The sequence below is a fragment of the Magnolia sinica genome, chromosome 2 (assembly GCF_029962835.1).
Source record: "Magnolia sinica isolate HGM2019 chromosome 2, MsV1, whole genome shotgun sequence".
Taxonomy (NCBI): domain Eukaryota; kingdom Viridiplantae; phylum Streptophyta; class Magnoliopsida; order Magnoliales; family Magnoliaceae; genus Magnolia; species Magnolia sinica.
Window position 1 is genome coordinate 26443010 of NC_080574.1, and position 23098 is coordinate 26466107.

The following is a 23098-nucleotide window of genomic DNA, read 5'->3' on the forward strand; positions in this document are numbered from 1 at the left end:
GGGCCCCACCGTGAAGCGTGTCGAACATCAACACCATGCATTGTTATTATTGTTTAACATGGTATCAAAGCAAAATGTGAAGGATAAGAGAATTAAGTTTGTAAATATACATCATTTAATATATTCTCTCATGTTCATCTACTTATTTATTTGGACCATAAGATTAGTTGGTGTGGAATTGCATCCTGCTTTCGGAATCAATGAGAAAGATTAGATTAATTAGTAAGACTTTTGGTGGAATGTGAAATGTACTACATTTAGGAGCCGCATGTTGATGCATTCGTTATATCATGATGTCCATCATACGGGCCCCTTATACGTGACACTTGAATTGCATTTGAATGTAAGTGACCATGATCAATTGTGAAGTCTAATCCATTTGTTATAATTCCAACATCCACAGAATGCTAGTCTAATGTAAAATAATGTTTATTTCGGAGGAAGAATTTGAATCCCAACCATAGATCGGATGGTCGTATTTCTATACGGTCTTCGTGCTTACACAAGGCAGACTAGCGGCAATTTCTTCCCATTCTTCTCACCCACTGCCTCTCCTTCCTTCATCCTGATCTGGACGTATTTTAGAAAATCTTCAGATTTCGAGTCCGCAAGGTCAGAGCAAGGGCGGGATTTTTGTAGTCATATATAGAAATAGATATGGCGCTCGTCGTGATCTGTGGTCAGCCCTGCAGCGGCAAATCGACGGCCGCGAATTGCCTCACCCAAGCTCTCCAAGCCCTAGAACTCAAACCAACGGTCAGGGTTGTCGACGAGTCTTCCCTTCATCTGGGCCGCAATCAAAGCTACGCTGGTAAACTCTCTCTCTCTCTCTCTCTCTCACACACACACACACACACACACACACACACACACAATTCGGCTCAGGTCAGCTGCAAGTAATACCAAGTACACTCCATGATTCGTTTTGATCTACGTTTGTGAAATTGTTGAAAGCAGATTGTGAATTTTTCGAGAATTTCCGTTGATTTGATCTGATTTTAGGGCTTGTAAATAGAACCTGTATAGTAATCAATCCCAAAAACGATCGGGATTTTCATCAGATAGTTTTTTTTTTTTTTAAATTTTTGGTGGGTTGAGTTAGAGATGGCAATGATTGTTGATTGTAATGTTCTTCCTATCAGTCTGCTGATTAAAGGGTTGTGATCTTCCGAATAAGGAGATTTTCGGGGCATCCCCTCACCATGACGGGGGCCATCAGATCAACAGTCTGAATGACTGACCATGGGGCCCCACAAGACTATGGGGCATCCCCTGTCCATGCTGGAGGCCATTAGATGAAACAGTCAGTTCTTGTGATCACCGTGGAACACCACAGTAGCTCAGGCAAAGATTAAGGAAATAGAGCAGGAGCTGAAATGGATAAAGGAAAATGCCACCATGCTATCACGTTCCATGGTTGTCACTTGAGCAATGATTGTGGTGTTTGGCTGTGAATTTTTGCATGTAGAATCTCTGGTCAATTTCATGCTGTAGGGGCTTTTGTAGGTTAAGCAGCAATTGATTTAGGCAGGATCCTCACCATACAGCATACTAATGTCGCACTATAGATTGGCACCTGTGGTGTTGTTATGAGAAAGTGAACTGGGCACCCTTGTGCCCAGAATATGTGGAAGCCTTATGGGGTTGATTTTGGTTTTGAGTGAGTTTGATGTCTTAACTAGTGCTCTCACCAAGTTCAAATGTTTACTTTACAAAAATATCCAACCCAATTGGATAGGCTACCCAATTGAATGGTCAGGTTGATGGTTACCGGACCAATTCACAGTGTGGATCTCGAACTGATATGCTTCGAAATTTGAACCAATTCACAATTTGTTTACACCTAATTGACAACGTCCAGTGAATTAATCGAACCCCAAAAACCCTTTATCTTTGATAGGTCATTATGTCTGAGCCTAGGAGATGGCATGACTTTTAGGCTGATAAAACAAACATTTCCATCCTCATCAACTCCTGAATTATAAGATCATCACCAACATCCTTTAAAGCCCTATCCCAACTAATTTGGGGTTGGCTAAATGTATCATGTTCTGCCATTCCACTCTATCAAGGGCCATATCCTCACTTAAACCATAGATCATTGAGTCTTTTCTTACTATCTCCAAGTACGTTCTTTTGGGCCCTCCGCTTGCCCTTTTAGAGACTTGAACCAATTCCTAACTGTTGCAGTTCTTGGTCTCTGTTGCACATGGCCAAACCATCTAAGTCTACTTTTCCTCATCTTAGTACCTATTGGTGCTTCTTCTAAGTCTCATCAAATACATTAATTTCTAATTCTATCCTTCCTCATCTTGCCACTCATCCATCTCAACATCCTTATCTCAGCTGTGCTCGTCCTATGAACCCTTTGTTCCTTAACTGCCTAATGTTTTGTCCTATAAAGCGGGCGTGGTCTTATAGCTATCCAATAAAATTACAGGATACGACAATCAGAATAAACATTTTATAAGACTACAAATCCTTAATATTTTTGCAAGTATTAAATATTTCCATCATTCTATGCTAAATTCGATGGTGTCACTTAGGGACGGCAGTCCTCTCAGGTTGTCCCTAGTCAATTGTGAAACCAGGGAAAACCCACCAACAAACCTGATTGAGCCAAAAGAAAAGAAAAGAAAACTAAAATAAAAGAAAGAAAAAGTTAGGAAAGCCAAAGGATAAGGAACTCAATTTATTCACAAGTTGTGATTTGAGAGTTATGAACCTGAACCTTAATCAAGTGATCCTGTGAATCAGGTAATTTAGGTCATGGCTAACCATTCCATTTCTTTACTAGCTGTTTTTCAGTGGGCTTGGGGAATTCTATCATGATGCTCGGCTTAATATTAAGTTTGACGGTGTCACTTAAAAGTGGCATTCTCTTGTATTGGCTGCGTAATCAACTGGGAAACCAGGGTAAACCAACCAACAACCTTTTTTTTTCCTGTTTAATGAATAACCTTATTTTTTTTGAAGATATAACCAACAACCTTATTGAAGTTAAGAAAAAAAGGTTGGGGAAGTGTAAGGACAACGGACTTGATTCATTCAGAAGTTGCGAATTGTGAGTTATGAATTTGAACCTCAATTGAGTGCTCCTGTGAACCAGGTGTCTTAGGTCAGGGTTAACCAATACATTTATTTAATAGGTATTTTTTGTTGGCCTTGGGGAAACCTGTCATGATGTCCATAAAAGAACTACTCTACAACAATTACAAAAAAATATGGACTTGGACACCATAAGGAAACCCAACAACAATTTCTTTTCAAAGTGACACCAATCTGAAACCCAACAAGTTTTCCTTTTCAAGGTGAGTCTCCTAATACCAAGGATATTGGCAGAGAAGAAGATTCACATTGAAAGCAAATGGTGTTTGAAGCAACCTTGAGGACGTGATTGTTTTTGGCAGGGATAGGATCTGCGTTTTTTCAATTTGACATAAATCTTGTAAGGATTATTTAGGAATTTGCTTTTGGTCCATTTCCATTTGTTTATGTCCAGAGAAGGTCAACATGATTCACCTTTTTATTTCTGTTTTATGAATCCATTAGTTCATTAATTTGATTGTACAGTTCTGTTTATAATCTTATTACCCATTTAATCACCTATTTGATATGCCTGGAATCACATATAGAGCTTTTAGAAAATATAAGTAGCACATTTTTTGATAATCTTTTTTCCTTTTTGCATTTTGATAGATATGACTGCGGAGAAGAACCTAAGGGGGGTGCTCAGATCTGCAGTTGATAGATCCTTATCGAAAGACAATATTATCATTGTGGACTCTTTGAACAACATCAAGGTGAGGGGATTGCTTTATATGCGTTCTTTGTTGTTTGAAGATGCTGCTCATGGTTTTTTTTTTTTTTTTAAAAACTAATTGCAGGTGGTATTTGGTTTGCACTTCATTATTGGCTCACTTACTTTGCCTTCTTGTCTGAGTTTAAATATGAAACCAATATGAGATCTTGTCAAGCATGCTTCTTGTGTTATGCACTTGGGAGAATTTCCTCATGGCTGGGACTAGCTAACTGGACCAAGTTGGTGTGGAAACTGACTGGGTTGACTGAGTCAATGGGAAATGGTTAAAGAAGAGCTCATAATCAGGAAAATTCAGAAATAATAAGATAAAGAATATGGGACCAAAGCAAGATAATAATGGATATCTATAATGATAAAGACCAGAGAGAGACAAAAGTAGGAATGAGAATGGTGGGTGCAGACTTGATGAACAGATTTAACAAGGTCTATAGAAAAAAAGGTACTGAAAAATTTTCAAATGGACTTGTTGGGGGTCTGAGCTTGAGTCGACTTGTGATTTGGTCAGTCACATTTGATTAAAAATGCTAAGGCTCTGTTTGGTGGGTGCCTAAAAATGAGTTTATCTCATTTTAGTTAATGACAATTATGTATTACACATCTTTATCCTAATACGTAATTACTGTTAACATGAACCCATTATGTTTTAGAGATCAATATATGTAATAAAAAATTGCTGTTAACTAAATGAGATGAACTCATATTTGGGCATTTGGTAAACAGGGCCTAACAGATTCTGAGAAAAGGGCGACATCCCCCTGTATTTGTTAAGCATGTAAAAGAACATAGATGATGAGTGATCATCTGGAAATACAAAAACAATGCCTTCCTATTTTCTTCTGCTTTCAATAAAGTTATTATTGCCTACAAAAACGAAAAAGCAGTTCAGCATATATTAGAAAATGAATTAATGCAGGGGTAGGGCATTTTCACACTGGGCTCGAGTGGGGTCGTTTGTGGGATGCTGTAGGGGCACACTCGGGGTGAGCGAGGCCCACGGGGAAGTCTCGTGTTTAAGACTCCTCACCGGGGGTGATTAATGTGCATTTCACACCGGGCTCGAGTGGGGTAGCCTGTGGGATGTGGGGACACCCTCGGGGTGGGCGGCCCATGTGAGGCGGTACCCATGTGATTAGGGGCCTACGAAGGAGGGTTTGGCTGAGGTCTAACTCATGAGATGTGGGGCCTGAGCTATGAGATAAAGGATTAATTCGCCATACTCTAATAGTTCGAGCTTTTAGAGCAAGTGGTTAATTGTCCTGCATCATGAATGAAATGATTCCTTCCTTTGCTAGAGAATTAGCAATACAATTTGTCTCCTTGGGCAATTGAATAAAAAAAAAAATCGTTGTTAGGATTTGTAATTTTAAGGCATTTAGGATTAAAGCCAATTTCCATGATAGATGATATTTTCCTGTGGCCCATGCAATTGCCGAAGAAGGACCCCCTTCCATAAGTCTCATGTTCCACCTTCTTGGCTCGCAAAGTTGTCCACCCCTAATTTAAGGGTTATCAACTTTGCTCCGTTTGAGTTACTATTTCCTGTCAGCCTGTAGAAAGTTAACTTGATGCCGTCCTATCGTCCTTTAAAACTCCTTATATCCTGGATGTCCTTGCATTCCCTAAAGAATTACTGTCCACATCGAGTTCCAGGGGATTATGATGTTGTTTGGCCAATGGAGGTCATCAATTATTGCCTCATTCATGAAAAAATGTCAGACATCAAGATTCCTTTGAGTTCTTTTGATGTGCAACCCCAATCTGCTAGTGATCACTTGATGTTTGCTTTAATTTTGACCTTGCCGGACGAATCATCATCAAAGATTAATCTGTTTTTTTTTCCTTCTTCCATGTTCCTCACATGATGGCAAGTGGTAGCTTCTCCATAATACCTTGTCTCAAATTTTGAAAGGCATGTTGTTCCGACTTTCCTTGAGTCCGTCTACTGATCCTGGGAGCAACGACTCAAATTGGAAATAGGCGGAAGAAGCTAGAACAAATGTTACATGCCTTGTTGCACCTTATGAAAGGTGATCCACAGCTTCCAAATGTTTTTGCACAAGATGCATCTATTCGGGAAGATCCAACTTCTTTTAAAGGTTATCAATCATGAAATTCTTGTCTGTGACAGCCAGGGTATCCCAAATTGGTTACGATACGGCCGTATCGGCCGATACGTAATGGTAACGACCGACACCGTTACGCGATACGGGGTTGAAACGGTCATTACGGAAGTCTGTGACCGTAACGGCCGTTACAGGCCATAACGGTCGTTACGGACCCGTAACGGCTGTTACGGGCCTTGAAAAAAAGAGAAAGAAAAAAAACTTAACTTTTTTCCTTTCTTTTCTTCTTCTTCTTCTCTTTCTTCTTCTTCTCAGGCAGCTGTGGCTGCGGCCCTGCTGCGGTTGCGGCCTTGGCCTTGGCCTTCTTTTTCTTCTCTCTCTCTCTCTCTCTCTCTCTCTGTTCTTTCCCTCTTTCCCTCTTTTTTCTTTTCTCTCTTCTTTTTCTCTTTTTTCTTTTTGGTTTCCCTCTCTCCCCTTTTTTTTTTTTTTTTCCGCAGGTGTCACGCTAAGACGAGCGCTTAGCTGCTGTAGGTACATGTCACGCTAAGACGAGCGCTGACACTCCTCGATCTCCGAGTTGTACGAACGGTTCAAAGGAGATCAAAGTTACGTGGGCTCCACAGTGATGTATTTATTATATCTACACCATTTTTAAATATCATTTTAGAGCATTACCCAAAAAATGAATCATATCCAAAGATCGTCTGGACCACACTAAAAATAGCAGCGGAAATGATAATTTTCACCGTTAAAAATTTCTTAGGGTCCACTGTAATGTTTATTTTTCATTTAACCTATTAATTGGGTCACATTGACGTGGATGAAGGGAAAACACACATGTCAACTTGATTTAAAACTTTTGTAGCCCCCAATAAATTTTTAATGGTGGACGTTTAATTATTGTTGTTTCTTATGGTGCAGTCCACCTGAGCTTTGGATGTGCCTCATTTTTGGGCTCATGCCCTAAAATTATTTGGCAAAATGGATGGACGGTGTGGATATAACACATTCATCACGGGTGGGGCCCAAAAAACTTTGACACGTGTGCTACACTTCACAATTCGAGTCCCGCCTAATTCGTGCCCGTAAAAAAATTGTACACTAGACATATATTAACTTAAAATTTACCAATTAAATTATGGACTGCAATTGCTAACTCACAATGCCAAAATCAAATTGTCTGAATAGTTTTAATTGTTAATTTGTGGACTTTTATTTTTTAAAATAAGGCCTTTTGATTTTTTTCATGATTCACTATCCAATAAATGTCCACCAATTCATAAGTGGGATAATGGCAATAAATTGCATGAATTTGAGGCTAATTTGGGGCATAGATTGGTCTTCCAAGTCAACCCCAAATTGGCAACGCCATCTACCTAAATTTAATTTCATTTTTTTAAAGAACTATTGGGAGAAATGATATCAAATTGTTAAGTATATAAATTAGATATTTAGAAAATTAAATATATGATTTTTGTAGTTAAATTCAGGTAACCTGGTTCAAAAATTAATCAGACAGTCCGATACAACTTCTCACCAAAGAGTGGACTGTTACACCACCATAAACATGTTCCAATTTATAAATGAATGCATATTTGGAATGCTTAGAATATTGCGGATTTAATCCATATTTTTTCATATTTTTTTGGCAAAAATAAAAATAAAAATTGCCGTTACGGGCCGTTACAGCCCCGTATCGCCGTTACACCCCCGTATCCTATTGCTTTTGGAGGGCACAATTACGCCAACCGATACCGATACGGGATACCTTGGTGACAGTTGCCCAATGAAAGGCCTCAACCCTCGGAGGAGCACCTAATCCCACCGACTTCAGGGGCTGTTTGGATTCATGAACAATTTTGGAATTGGTTAAAAGTAAGATTAAAATAAAAAATTACAGACAAGTTTTGTTCTATACAAATTTGAACTCAGTTTGCAAACCACAATTTGCTAATCTAGAACATTTATTTTTGAGAGATTGCTAATCAAGAACAATTTTGCACCATGTTTGGTATACAATGTGCTATTCTATATTGAATTAAATACCAAAGACGCCGTCTGTCGCATGTCCATGAATCTATCATTTAAGATATGATTTCACTTCATTTGTTGGTTCATGATCCAGACAAAGTGGGGTGCACCATTTGGACAATTTAATTTCAAGTTACATGTTTGCTACATGTGGTTGTGGATGAACAATCAATATGTGCAACCATTGTCATCAGCATAATTGTAATGGTTCATCAAACATTATCATCATCATAATCGTCATCGTTGTCATCGTCATTGTTATCATTATCATCGTTAAGGCTGTCAACTAGCCAAGTTGATGCCTAGCTTGCAAGGTAAAACCTAGGCTGAAGCCTGGTTTGAGCCCATGAAGGGGGCCAAAATAAACTAGCCCTAGCCTGTGATGAATGAAACAAACAAGCCTGAGCCTGGCCGAAGATGATTAGGCTAGGATCGAGCTAGGCCTCCCACTTTTGTGCGATACCCAAGCTGTTCATCATGAGTGTGTCGTCATTCATGATATATTACAAAAAATGCCCTTGAAACCCTAAATGGGCTGGGCTGTTTCACAAGCAGCAGCAGCACCACCATTGCCATCCCCGTCATCGCCATCGCCATCGACATAATCATCGTCATTGTCATCATAATGTCATTCTGATGGGTGGATTCTGGATGCCAGTTGGATGGAGGGAGTTATCATATTCCAATCCTTGGTTATACGGCGAGCCCCAAGTTGATCGCTGGTGGTTGATGGATGGTGGTGTTGTGAAGTTAAGTTTGACGGAAGGAAATAATAGAGGAGAAATTCTATTGGTTAAAAAGAAAAAAAAAAAACACTTTTTATCGTTTAATACTTCGACGGTGTTTCACATATCTCGATACTATCAGCTGATATTATCGTTATCGGCCACCGTTGACACAAAACCCCTTAGAAATACCAAAAATTTCTAGAATTCTTTGTATCGTGCGATATAACGCATGATATCGCACAATATTTTGTGATATCACCGATATTATCGTCTTTCTCATGCTTTATTGGGGGATTTTATCATTTTTCGATTTGTAATTACCTGAAAAAATTGAAAAATAAAATAAAGAAGGGGAAAAGCTTTCAATCCACATAAGAGAGGGGATTCCGGTACGTGTAGAAGTGGATTGCGTGATCAGAAGTAGAATTTGGTTGGCCATGATCTACAACGGTGCGCCGTGCGAAAAAATCTCGAATTCCCCATTTTTTTCTTCGAATAGATGATAGATTGAAATTGCAAAGGCGATTTTGCCAACAATTCTGCAAAAATCTTGGAGATTTGGGGTTTGGGTGAGAGATTTTAGGGTTTTGGAAACATCTTACGGGGACACGAATTGGGTATTACCCCCACCAGGTCTAGTTAGAGATGGACGGTCCTGTCAGGGGCTTTGTGGGGCCCACCTTGATGTATATGTTTTATCCAATCCGTCCATCCATTCTGGAAGATCATTTTAGGACATGATTCCAAAAATGAGACATATCAAAGGTTAAAGTGGATCACACCACAGGAAGCAGTAGAGATTGAACGCTTACCATTGAAAACTTCCTAGGGCCCACTGTGGTGTTTATTTGCCATCCAACCTGTTCATAAGGTCACATAGACCTGGATATAGGTTAAAAATAAATATCAATTTGATCCAAAAGTTTTGTTGCTGCAAAAAAGTTTTCAATGGTATGCTTTCAATCTCCACTGCTTCTTGTGGTGTGGTCCACTTAAGCCTTTAATCTGCCTCTTTTTTGGGATCACTTCCTAAAGCGACCTGTGAAAATGGATGGATGGCATGGATAACATATACAACATGGTGGGCCCCATAGATCCTTTGACAGGTCCATCCATCTCTTGCTATGTCTTGGTGGGGGTAGTACTCATTCAGCACCCTTTTTACGGGAGCAAATTAGGTGTTACCTGGGTAACACGGGCTATTACCCTTATGGTGGGGCCCTTCTTGATGATTTAGTTTATATCCACACCGTCCATCCATTTTTCCAGCCCATTTTAGGATGGGGTCCCAAAAATTAAGCAGATCTAGATCTTGAGTGGACCACACCACATGAAACAATGGTGATTGAATGTCTCACCATTATAGATTATCGATCTGGTCTAGATCGTCAATCAAGACAATTTGAACGGCTGGAATTTTCAGATCTTTGATCAACCAGCTTGTGTGGCCTTTTGGTTACATCACTTGCTAAGGTTCCATAGATCTTCTCTTTATCTTGGAATTTCTCTCCCTCTTGATTTAATCCTTGTTTTCATTTACTAAATCATTGTTACATCTCAAAAAGAAGCAAGGGGAGTAAGGACCTCAACTGACCATCTCTCAGTAGTTTATAACAACAATCATATTTTCAGAATGTACATATATCGCACAAGGGTAGGGCGTTAACTGAAACAATAGGCAAAGAGGGAGAGTGTAGATCATCAATTTGTATTAGCCAAGCTCCGTCCTTTTGGAACTTAGTTTCTTTTGCTTGTTTCTTGATACAGTTTTGCCTATCAAACAAAAAAGAACAAAGAAAAGAGAGAGGAAAAAAGGATATAAAAGAAGGAATACATACAGTCAGTATAAGTTCTATTGAAGATGGTCGTATCTTTCATTGCATCTTCCAAAGAGTGGAGGTAGTGAAATGACCATGCCTGATATGCGGATCAAATTGACTGCCTGGAACGTCAACTGTTTGGGTTTCTACTTGGAATATGCTGATCAAATGGATTAACTACATATCTGGACAAAATAACTCCCTCCTTTCAATTCAAGCTGTAAACTTTGTTCATGCTGGTTTTCAGGTAAAAAACATCTATTCATTAATGCATGCGGTAAGAAAAATAATTTTTGTTATCCTCATAGATATTTTGGGGACGTGAAGCATGGTGCTGCTTCATTTTATACACCATTCTTTCTGATGTAAAGTTTCTCTTTCAAAATATATATAGTGCACAAGAAATCTCAAGTGCTCTTCGCAGATCTCACAATATTTGCTTGTTTATCTTCTCTCATATTGCATTTGGCTCCTTGTTCCTTGGCAACTTGCAGTAGATACACTTCCAATATGTTTATAGATGAGGTCATAATTGACATTTACATTTCTAACGCCTTCGGGTTTGTCGACTGCAATCAATTCCTTTGTTTATTAACCTATCCTTTGTTTTGTCATTCCAAAAAAATAAATGTTACTGCTAATATTCTGATTTAGTGCTTATCTTTCCATTTTCCTTCGAGCTCAAATTTTATATTGCAGAAGTGCATCTGCTATTCGGATACTATTTCTTGTGAGCAGGCTTTTTTTTTTTTTTTTTTTTAAAAAAAAAAAAACTGGCAAATTTAGTCATTCCTTATTTATTACAATAACTGACTTTCCCTTGACATCCAGGGTTATAGATACGAGTTGTGGTGCCTTGCTCGAGCTGCCGGAATAAGATATTGTGTGGTAAGCTATACCTATTATTGTTTTTCTGATACATTTTTAAATGGCACTTCATGCTGCTCTCAGGTCTTTCAATTTCTTAGTTTAAGAAGCAACCTGAATTCTCAAATATCTTAACCAACGCAATTAAAATTCAAGAAAGTTGCTTTTTATTGATGATTATGGATCAAACTTACTGCTGCGGCTGCTGCCAAAGGTTGAAAAGAATTGGATATCATATGCATCACTCGGTCACCTGGAATGGTTTCTAAATACACATGATAGCAGAATTAATTGCTTCTTTTACTCTCTTTTTCCATCCAGCACCTTCCAAAGACATGATCTCATCAGTATGATCTTCAGAAATGACATGCCATTAGGATTCTTAGATGCAGATGTCTTTTGCATTTTTGTTATTTTTTTTGTTTTTTTGAAAGGTATATTAAAGAACTGCCCCAAAAAAGAGGCGCAGAAAACTACTACCTGAATAAGAAAGAAAAATTACAATCATCAAGGGCCTTTAAACAAGAGGTCCACCCCACCATGTCTAGCTTAAACCTTCTAATCACCTCCATAATTGTGCCGATCTTATTTTGAAACCAAGACTATTATTCCTTTCCCCCCAAATAGCCTGATTGAATGCAGATGTCTTGCACTGAACTGCTGATTTCTTGCATTGAATTCCAAGCCCAACATGTATAACAATAAGTCCCTCAAAAGGGCCACTGTAAGATTGTCTACACATGCAAGCATCTAGTTACATGCTTGTCATATATTCTGCAGTGATATCATCAGTAGATTCAGTACTCACTGAAGTGCTCTACTGCATAGGAGCAACCAAATACTTATTGCATGATCCTTCTATCTGGGTAACCCCTCCCACTTTGAATCGCGATTTGTGCTGCTGCTGCTCCTGCTGCTTCCTAGCTGTTTTATACTTGCTAACATTTTAAAACAGGCACTTCCCCGCTCTTGCACCCACATTTTTTGCCGTTTTGAATGCTCAATATCAGTGTGAAGTTGAGTGGAACTGATGCATCCAGGCCATACATCAATGTGAAGGGTTCAAGTGAGGCACATTTGTGTTCTATCTTTTCAAGGGGTTCTGATTGGACTGTAGGGGCCACACATCCAATCAGATTGCTCTATTCTCATGCCTATTGACGGGACCAACCGGTCACTATATTCTAGCCATAAGTAAGGTCAAATGCAGTCATTTGTGGAAGTATCCCATTAAGCTTTGTATAGGGTTGCATGATGGGAAATTTACAGTCTTTGATATCTTTTATTTTCAGTTTCTTTATTTAGAGAATCTCTTTAAGCTGGTTGATTAGATTATGCATGTAATAGAAATATGTTTAGTATTTTCTTTATGTATGCCAATGCTGTTTATTCATTCAATGTTACAGCTATATTGTGATACAGAAGAAAACCATTGTAGAAAATGGAACGAGGAACGTGGGGAAAAGGGCGAGACTACATATGATGATAAGATGTGAGTACAAGTTTCCTCTGCAGAACTACTTAGTTTCTTCCTTTTAATATAGAATAGCAACTCTATAATGTGACATGAGGGATGTTTAACTCTACGGAAGCTTCAACAACATCCTCGTGTATTTCATAACATAGCCACGTGTGACACTGAATCTTTTGTTTGGTTTACCACATTAAGAAGCCGACGAGGCTTACCACAATGTATGTAGATGCCCTCCCTCTCTTCCACTCATTGCATCAACTATCGTCCCATGATCTTAATTCCAACACTATCATTCTTATTTCGACAACATGTTAGCTTGTGTATGATGCATGACAATTAACCACTTGCTCTAAGAACTCGAACTGTTAGAGCATGGCGAATTAATCTCCTTATCTCATTGCCTAGGCCCCAAATCCATGGGTCAGGTCCTTTGCCGAAACCTCCCCATGGGCCCCAAATCCATGGGTTCCGCCCTCTCGTGGGTCCTAAATCCATGGGCTCTGCCTCACACGAGCCACCCGCCTCCACGGGCCCCAAATCCATGGGTTATGCGGGCCACCCACCTCAAGTGTGCCCTCGCATCATGGGGCTCGAGTGGGGTGGCTTGTGGTATGCAGGGGCACACTCGGGGTGGGTGGCCTGCATAACCCATGGATTTGGGGCCCGTGGAGGCGGGTGACTCGTGTGAGGTAGAGCCCATAGATTTGGGGTCCACGAGAGGGCGGAACCGATGGATTTGGGGCCCACGGGGAGGTTTTGGCAGAGAACCTAACCCATATATTTGGAGCCTGGGCTATGAGATAAAGGGATTAATTCGCCATGCTCTAACGGTTTGAGCTTGTAGAGCAAGTGGTTAATTGTCCCACATCAAATTGGTATCAGAGAGGGAGGTCTCGTGTTTGAGACTCCTCACCGGGGGTGATTAATGCGGAAACATTTTCACACCGGGCTTGAGTGAGGTGGCCTGTGGGATGCAGGGGCACACTTGGGGTGGGTGGCCCGCATAACCCATGGATTTGGGGCCCGTGGAAGCGGGGTGGCTCGTGTGAGGCAGAGCTCATGAATTTGGGGCCCACGAGAGGGCTATGAGATAAAGGGTTAATTCGCCATGCTCTAACAATTCGAGCTTTTAGAGCAAGTGGTTAATTGTCCTGCATCAGTGTAGGAAAGTAGGAAAATCATTCCTTGATTTCTCGCAGTCAAGTTAATCCTATACAAAAAAAGAAGACCCCAGCAGCCAGGAAGAGTTATTTCATATAATCTGTGATTCCGTGTTTGTTCTAACTTCTAACCTCCTTCCAGCTCTGTAAATTAATGCATATGAATTTCAGTTTTTGCATGAAATTATCGTGTGAATTTTGCCAAGTAGATCTTCAGAGGAGGTTTGAAAATTGAAGCTGTTAAGGCACAAAATTTAAGCCTGACATGGTACTGAAAATAAGGTTCATAGAAACCTATCTGTCAGTTCACTGCAAGTTACGGGGGTTGCTGTATTTGATTGGAAACATGACTGTTTCTTTACTTCTTTTAGCAAAGATCAACTGACATTTGCTTGAACAGATTTGAAGATTTAGCACGGAGATTTGAGAAGCCAGATAGGCGCAACCGATGGGATTCTCCACTCTTTGAATTATGGCCATCCAAAGGTAATTGATATTTGCATACATTGAGTACTTGAAACTCAATAATAAATGTTTATCTTTTCATCAATAGCTCAAAATGTTTATCTTTTTTATCAATAGCTCCATATAAATGATAATAGATAGAAGTTGTTGGGTTCCCTAAATTAAGCATCTCTGGTTTTGAAATGCAAGGCTTGCATCCAAACAGAGCCATTTAAAAAAATAAATTTAATATCTCCTCCTCCTCCTTATAAGATGCTCTGTGGTGCATGCTCACTGTTGCTAAGTCACATTTCCAAAATCAGATTGTTTGAATGATCACAACCGTTGATTGCACTTTATATATATATATATATATGTGTGTGTGTGTGTAATTTAAATTCTTCATTGTCCGATGTACACAGATTTGATAGTTGAATGGTGAGATAAGCATAATTTGGAGCCCATTGTATTAGTGAGATGAGTACCATAGATTGCATTAATTTCGGGTCAATTTGAGGGCGCACTCAAGTGGTCCTCTAAATCAATGACAGTATTCATCCAAATTTAATTCTAATTTATTTCTTAAAATTCCTTGGGGAGAATGATGTCAAATGCTTAGGGATATGTTTTAGTGGGATGCGTGCCATAGATTACATGAATTTGTAAGAGTTATGCCCGAGGTGCACTATCCGTAACCGGGGCAGAATATACAAATGCAGGAATTTAGAGCGAGTACCACCTCTTCTGTGGAGATGGAGCCTTTGACACAACAGAGCAAGGCCACACAACCTACTCCCTCTAAATTATCCGAACCTAATGTAACTTCTCTCTGGTCGTTCTACACTAATTGAGGTGAAGACATTTTAGGATTAAAATAATATGCGGAGGGGTTGATTCGGGGGCATTCAAGTGGTCCCCCGAGTTAGCGATATTATTCATTCGAATTTAAATTATTATTATTTAAAAAAAATACTTGGGGGAAATGATGTTAAATGCTTAGGGATGTGCGTTAGTGGGATGAGTGTCATAGCTTGCATGAATTTGGGGTCAATTTGGGGGCATTCGAGTTGTCTCCTAAATTGGCGACGTCATTCATTTGAATTTGAATTTATTTATTTTTTTAAATTACTTCAGGGGAATGATATTAAATGCTTAGGGATGTACATTAATGGGATGAGTACCATAGTTTACAGGACTTTCGGGCCAATCTACGATCAGTCTAATCCTGTTAGGTTCATGAAATCATTAGACAACCCAAGATAACTTTTTCACAAAAGAGTGGACAATTATGTTGTCATAAACATGGTCAAAACAAAAACGATACATATTTGGAATTATCTAAATAATTGGAAAATTTCTCACATTTTGGATTTTTTTAGGAGGAAAAAAAAAATGTTATTACACCCCCATTTTAGTTTTGGTGGGCATCGGTGCCCACCGAAACCTATATGGCATACCTTTAAGATTACACTGTTAGTTGATTGAGTGTAAATTCTAGTTAGTCAGTGCCTATCTGGATTCTCATAAAGTTGTGTAGTGCACAAGTTGTTCCAGCCCTTCCAGGTAGACAACTTGTACATAGTTTGTCAAACCCATTTTTGCACACCAATCAAGGAAAATTACATTATGTTCTCAAAATTTGATCATCAGTAAGGATAGTGATGCAGGACCTATGCATGAACTAATTAGTATGTGAGATTAGATAACCGAATTAAGATATTTAATAGAAAAACACAAACGTCGCTATATTCATTACAAATATCATGAAAATCAAAAGAAAATCATGCGTAATCCTAGCCTAAGCTATGAACATCATAACATAGATCATTAAATAAAACGAAACTAGGATCTAATGGATGTAGGGACATCCAATTAGCATAGGGTATAGTCTATTTTAAAACAGGAAACCTAATACATCATAGGGTGAAAATTAGGGTTTGGGTAATTTGGGGGAAGTTAGAGATTTTAGGTTTAGGGTTAGGGTTTCCGGGATGGAGGAATGAGGTTTTGAAATAATGATGGTGGAAAACTAAAAGGGGCAGTTGGAATTCACACGTGTGGCCGTACGGTCACACGTGTGGCGTGGGAAAATGGGTTTAGGGCGGTTAGGGTTTGGTTTGTGGATGGGTATGGGAAAGTTGGGAGAAAACGAAGATTTGGTATGGGAGAATTAGGAACCTGAAGAAAATATCTGGATGAGGAAGAAAAGAGAAGATGGTGTGGGGATAGATGGAGACCTCGCATCTCCGTTGATGAAGATTAACCTTGCACCAATCTTCTTTCCAAATCGCATACAAGTATCTTCAAATTGCATGAAGATGGGAGAAGAAAGCACGAGCTTCTCTCTCTCTCTCTCTCTCTCTTTTAAAAAAAATCACGAAATTCAATGAGGGAGAGGTCACACGCCCTCCTCTTTTTATAGATCCAAGAAGTTTTAAAAATTACAAAAATCCCCTATCTTGTGAGCTTTAACGAAAATAGCCCTAGCCTAAATAAAATCAACTAAAACACCCATTATGTGTCCAAATATAAAATAATAAAAAACTAAATCCTAAAATATGATAAAGTCTAAAACCGATGTGGACGATCAATAATCAATGGCCCGATCATGTGATCCTTGCGATCCAACGGCCTAGATCACTCCATAAAGCAGCCCATATGCATCTTCCCAGTGTGGGGTCTTCCAGATGCTTGCACATGCACATGAGGTCTTCGGCACAATCACAGTTACTCGCCTAGCCACAGGGAAAGTGGTGTGGCCCGCCTTCTCCTCTGATACGTACATAAGGGTGTACATGACGTGATGCCCTCATTAGATAGTGTATACATGTTGTAAAGGACGGATAAGGGTGAAGAAAGCTTATCCCTATTACGGATGCAATAATACAATGTTCAATGCACATGCATCACATGTGCAAAAATGTATCACATGTATAATCATCCATATTTGAGACCCACACGTGCCACCATTTATCTTAAAGCGTCATACATGTGCCACATGTGCCACCGTTAATCTTCAACCGCCTTACATGTGCCGCACATGTCAATCTACTCATGTTCTATAAATTTTACGTATACCACCAACCATAAGCTCCCATGTCTCGTTACTCCTGTTCTAGGTGTCTGACAAGCAAGAAACGGTACAGCTTGTTCAAGATAGCATGACCTGAATAGGTTATTCAAGACAGCATGAGCAAGACAGCTTGTACGAATAACAACTTTGCTTACATCCAAATGCTCTTAAATTTCTTGGACTGGAATAACCAAAAGGTACCTGTTGTTTGGAATGGCTCCAACACTCCATCCTTTGTAATTTAGATTAGTGTGATCTCAATCTTACATATATGATCAAATTACATCCAAAAGGTACAAGTTGTTTGAGATCGCAATTTGCTTTCTGGCATTTTATTCTAGAAAGCTTCAAAAGGGGGTCTTACACTTACTATTCGTGATAGAAAAAGAAATACATGGAGAAGAATGAAATAGAGAAACACCCTTTTTGTGGTCAGGCAGTTCTCTCTGTTACTTCTGGTCAATGTCTTTTTTATCTTTTTATTTTTAATTTTTTTTAAGAAAACCTGCTTGGATGGCCTCTTCTTAAAAATCAGGGGTTACTTGGGATTGCTCTCTTTCGAAAGCAAGATATCTTTGATTCTCTATTTTGGTGGAATCACTTATCTTGTCGAAAGCATATGTCAACAGATTACCATAAGAGCATGGGAGGTTGCCTTCCTCACCTGTTAATAAATGATAGAAAGATATTGCACCTATCAAGATTCTTATTGTGATTTTATGGTTGTGTTATTTGTTTCTTACCAGACAGAGTAAACCAATCATCTACGGCTATTGCTGAGGCTGTATCCTATTTGACAAGAAAAGTGGATTCAAAATCAGGGGATGTTAGAGTGCTCCAGCCTACCATTGCTACTCAGAATGTAAGTTATGCATGCATGCATTTGCTTACGAACACTGGGTAGTCGTGGTTACATATAGTGCTGAAAATCTGAAAAGGTTAGGGTGCCAATCATAATCAAGGAAGCTGATGGTTGTAAAAAAACAAGTAGAATCCTTAGCTTGATATACTTGTATGTGCATATACCCATGCAACAATGGAACTCCATTTCTTTTTTAGGATTTGCCTTGTAAAACTTGGGTCTGACTGTGACATATGTTAAAATGGTATTAGGGAAATCCTTAGTTTAGGAAACACCCATTGTTTCTTTTTATTTTTATTTTTTTCTTGTATTTTGGTATTCAATATATATTATTTGTATAATTTTTTAAGTAATGGAAAAATTCCACGGGAAGTCTTGAGGGTTTGGTCAAATCCTACCTAAAGCCCTCATGGACCATTTGTTTCTTCACTGCTGTGTGGCCAGGGATATTTGGGGCCATTTTCTTGGCTTATATGGATAAATCGGGCCATCAACGGATCCCTCCATCAGTTGATAAGGGGTAGTCACTGCGTCCATTCTAGTGGAGGATGGCTTCTTTTTGTTGTTGTTAGAATGCTGAAATTTATAAAGAAAATGCAGGGTACAAAATCAAGGGCTAGCCATGCATTAAGCAATTGATAGCAATTGTCAATTACAAGAGAAGATCCCACAATGCCATTTTTACCTAGCGTCTACGGCTAAGTTTGTGGAATGACCGCAAAAATGACTGGGCCCTCATTAGCCTAGCCATAATCTCATTGACAGTGAAATATCTCTTCCAAAGGGCCCTATACGATGAAGAGGCCCAGTAAATGCCTTTTGGGATCACGTTGGATTTGAAAATAGGCTCGAGAAAATCAATTGAGCAAAGTATCACTTTTGGCTCTTCCGAGGGACATTATGAGGGACTGGAAAGTGGGGATTCAAGTCGGGATCAAATAATCGGGGCTTTCTGTCTTTGCTCTTCTATTTTAGCTTGTTTTGCTCTGTTCTGGGATGATAGCCTCGTTTGTGCCTGCACATACCTGGGGATAGTTGTAGGGAAATAACTTATGACGTGTTGATGCCTAACAGTCTGAGAATAAATTTGGCCTCGCACTGTGGTTTTAGTGGTTCGCTTTTAGTTTTAATCATTCAATGCGAAGTGCACAGAACATGCAAATGGTAGGACCCATTTGTGTATGTGTGTTGGTGTGTGAGTGCGCGCATGTGTGGATAGGTTGATGAAGGTAAATAAGTACTTACATGTTGATGCCTAACAGTCTAAAGAATAAATTTGGCCTCTATTTTTTTATTTTATTTTATTTTATTTTTCAAAATTTTTTGAAGGTTACACCATAAGGGATTGAACCTTGGATTACTCACTCACACTACACTGCCTCTATTTAGGGATCCATTTTTTTGCTCTGTGGTTTTAGTGGTTTGCTTTTAACCATTCAATCCAAAGTGGACAAAATATGAAAATGGTAGGACCCATTCGTGGATGCTCATGTGCATGGTTCAAAAATGGTTTCGTAACTGCCATACTTACGGTGGGACCCATTATGTGATTCAGGGTTGTAACGCCTATTCTGAAAAATGGTCTGTAATGGTCCAATATGGGGCTGATACAGTTTCTTCCTTAAAAAAGATTTTTTGATTGTTACAGGGCCACAACAGCCGTTACATCCCGTATCGTAATGGCTGTAAGTCTGGCTGTTACAACCACTGCTACATGTGTATGAATGTGTGCAAATGTGATTGAAATGAAAAGCCTTCTAATCAAGTGAAGATCTCTCTAGGTACGGATGTCAGAGGCCAATTCACTATATGAGATGGATCGTGCAACACAGGTACCTGGAAAAGCTAGTAATTTTTTCTTGTTCATATCTTTGGTTAAATTCCTCTTGAAGGTTCAATGAACTTGTATATTTTGCAGGAGGTGATCAATGCCATTGTAGAAGCCCAATCTCAGGGGCTTGGGGGCCCTGTGAACAGGGTTTCTCTCTGCCAGCAATTGCCAACCATATCCTTTTCTTCAAAATTATGAATTGCCCTTGAGGTTTCCTCACTGTAAGACTGCATAGCCACCCTAGTAGTTTAGCGAATGTCAGTTAGACATCAAAAGTTACCGGTGGATAAACTTGTCCTGGTAAGAGTCTAGGGATATTTTGTGTCTGTAAGTTTATAATCATCAATTAATAACTTCCACCAATATATCAATATTGGCATCTGTGCATGCATGTGTACTTATGTACTACATATGCATGCAGTTGGTGTGCGTATAGGCATGCTATATAGACATGTATATGCACATACGTACCCATGCATCAGCATGACAGCCTTGTCCCAGTTATTTGCAGTTGGCCTTCATGATTGTTTGTCAAAAGTTCAATGACACCTGCCTACTTGAAGTCGACCCTTGTTTACCCAGGTTTGGGTCTGGCTGGCACATTGCTACCAGGTAGAGTTTGTAGGTATGCATGCATTTTATCATGTAATGTATGTTATATTCTAGAAATTGGGCTGCCCTCCAATTCAATGAGGTGTGGGTTCATTCATTCATATTTCGCTAAATATTTAGACCTTAGTTATGCTAAGAGGAGAAATAATAATTTTTTTGGAATGGCATAAAAGGATTCATGTAGTCGACCCCAATTAGTTGGGATAAGGCTTAGATGAGGATAATGACGACGACGGTGATGGCGACTCTTGATATTTAAATCACTGAGATGTTATATGAGATTTTTAGCCTCTCTCTCTCTCTCTCTCTCTCTCATTGATCTATCTCTCGATTGATTGATAAGCAACTATTGGTGAAAAAGGATATGTATAGCCAACCCCAGATAGCCAGGACAAGGCTATGATAATGATGATATTAATTAAAAAAAGAGTTTTCTGATGAGTTGGACGTGGGTGTACAAATAGGAGAGTGGGACCTAAATATGAAAATAGGAAGTTTAACAAGGAGTGGACTTTTGGAAAGAATGTTTACATTTTCAAAATTTTGGCCACTAATTGAAACCCATCTAAACGTTTCAAGCTGGCTTTTCCAAAGAAGAAACATAGTATCAAATTTTTACTTCTTTTCTCCTCCTCCTCCTTTTTTGTTTGTTTGTTTGTTTTTAAAGGCTGTGTTTAGTTGTGGCAAATTTCATTAAGTACCATGAAATTTTGCGCCAAATTAGACTACTAAATCATGAAATTTGTTGGGACCAAACACAGCCTTAAAAAAGTATTTAGGCGACTGACTAGTCCAATATAAACCAGATGATCTGACAGTTTCTCGTAAAATTGATTTGGTTCAACCATTTTCATAACCCAAAAACTGGGAAAATGCTTTTGGGGCCTAACTGGACCAGTGGTACCCGACATCATGGCCCATCATGTGTATTTGCCTGTGTAACCATCAAACTTTCAATGCTAAGGCCTTGACCAGATTTTCACATCAACATTCAGAGACAAGTAGGGCTGCCTGAGCTTCGGAGCCTGCGACGCACATTCATAAAATTGACAGGGCAATCTAGCTTGAGTGGGCCACCCCCTCCCTCAGATGCTGACAGCGCAAAGAGGATGTTTGTAGACTACTTAAATAGGGAAATCGGAACATCGTAAATCCAGCCCTCTTCTAAACTAGTGCTCCTTTTTTCCCGTTACGGAGTTCTCAGAAATTGATTGTACTATATTCTGTACTATAAGGAATTTTTAGGCTTACATGGAAAATATCGTATATATGTAGTGTGAGATTCATGCATTTCAAATTAGAGAGGTTGTTCTTGACTTTCCCAATTAAAAGAAAGAGAATGTTTGGAATGCCTGTACCTTTTTTGGGGGGTGTTTGGTTGAGTTTTTGTTGTTGTTGTTGTGGGTTTGATTGAGGAAATAATCTGATTGAATTTGACAGCTTTAGATTAAATTGGACAGGTTTGGTATTCTGCAATTCCAGTTCATGTTTTGCCTGAATGTCTGTTACACATGGGGCCCAGCCTCAATGACACTACACGGGTTCAATCTTTGCAGGTATCTTTTTCTGCTGCGAGACTGAATCCCCACAATTTGCTCATCTGATGTTGGGTCTTTATCTACAAAACTGCTGCCAAGACAAGAACCTCTCCCCCAAGAGATGTCAGATGGTAGCTTTAGCTTCTGATGCTGATTAATAGATAGTAATAACTCGAACAGGGAAGTGACATATCCTGGGATGAGGGTACTGAGTACAATGGTTGTCGTTAGATCTATTACTTGTGGTGCCAATGGGTCAGGTTGGGATGTGTTCCAGTCAGGTTAGGTCTGGGTTATATCATCAAGGATGGGTCCTACCCAAACCCAACTCATTTATTAAACAGGTTATAAATTTCAACTCAACCCATCTATAAATGCCTCAACCCAAACTCAACCCACCTAACTCATTTAACTAAAAGAAAATAAAATTGTCATTTTGTAGAAAAATGTAAAATATCAGTACATTAAAACTCTTAAATAGTATAAAATCAAACCCTAGTTATAACTAAACTGTAACCTACACCCAGACCCATACCTCAAGTGGTAGACTGATTGAAAGACACCTTGTTTCAACACTGAGGCCTTGGTATCGATTCCCTAGTGGGGGTGGCTAACGGTGAAGTGTGAACAGACAGTGGGTGTACTAACAAGCTAACAAAAAAAAAAAAAAAAAAACTAAACTGTAACCATCATAACTAAGTTTAGGGCTTTTTAAAACTTCCATTATATTATAATATAAAATACATATATACACATAGAATTAGGATTTAGC

At 39.1% G+C, this 23098-nt stretch overlaps 1 protein-coding gene across 1 annotated transcript; it reads left to right on the forward strand.

Moving 5' to 3' along the window:
• Positions 1 to 544: 544 nt before the first annotated feature.
• LOC131236762 (protein KTI12 homolog) lies at positions 545 to 22141 on the forward strand. The gene is made up of 9 exons (XM_058234177.1): positions 545 to 811; positions 3700 to 3803; positions 11297 to 11353; positions 12739 to 12824; positions 14367 to 14452; positions 18230 to 18345; positions 20127 to 20177; positions 20264 to 20349; positions 21771 to 22141. The coding sequence occupies exons 1-9, from the start codon at positions 658 to 660 to the stop codon at positions 21937 to 21939; spliced, it is 909 nt and encodes a 302-aa protein (XP_058090160.1). The 5' UTR covers positions 545 to 657; the 3' UTR covers positions 21940 to 22141.
• Positions 22142 to 23098: the final 957 nt, after the last annotated feature.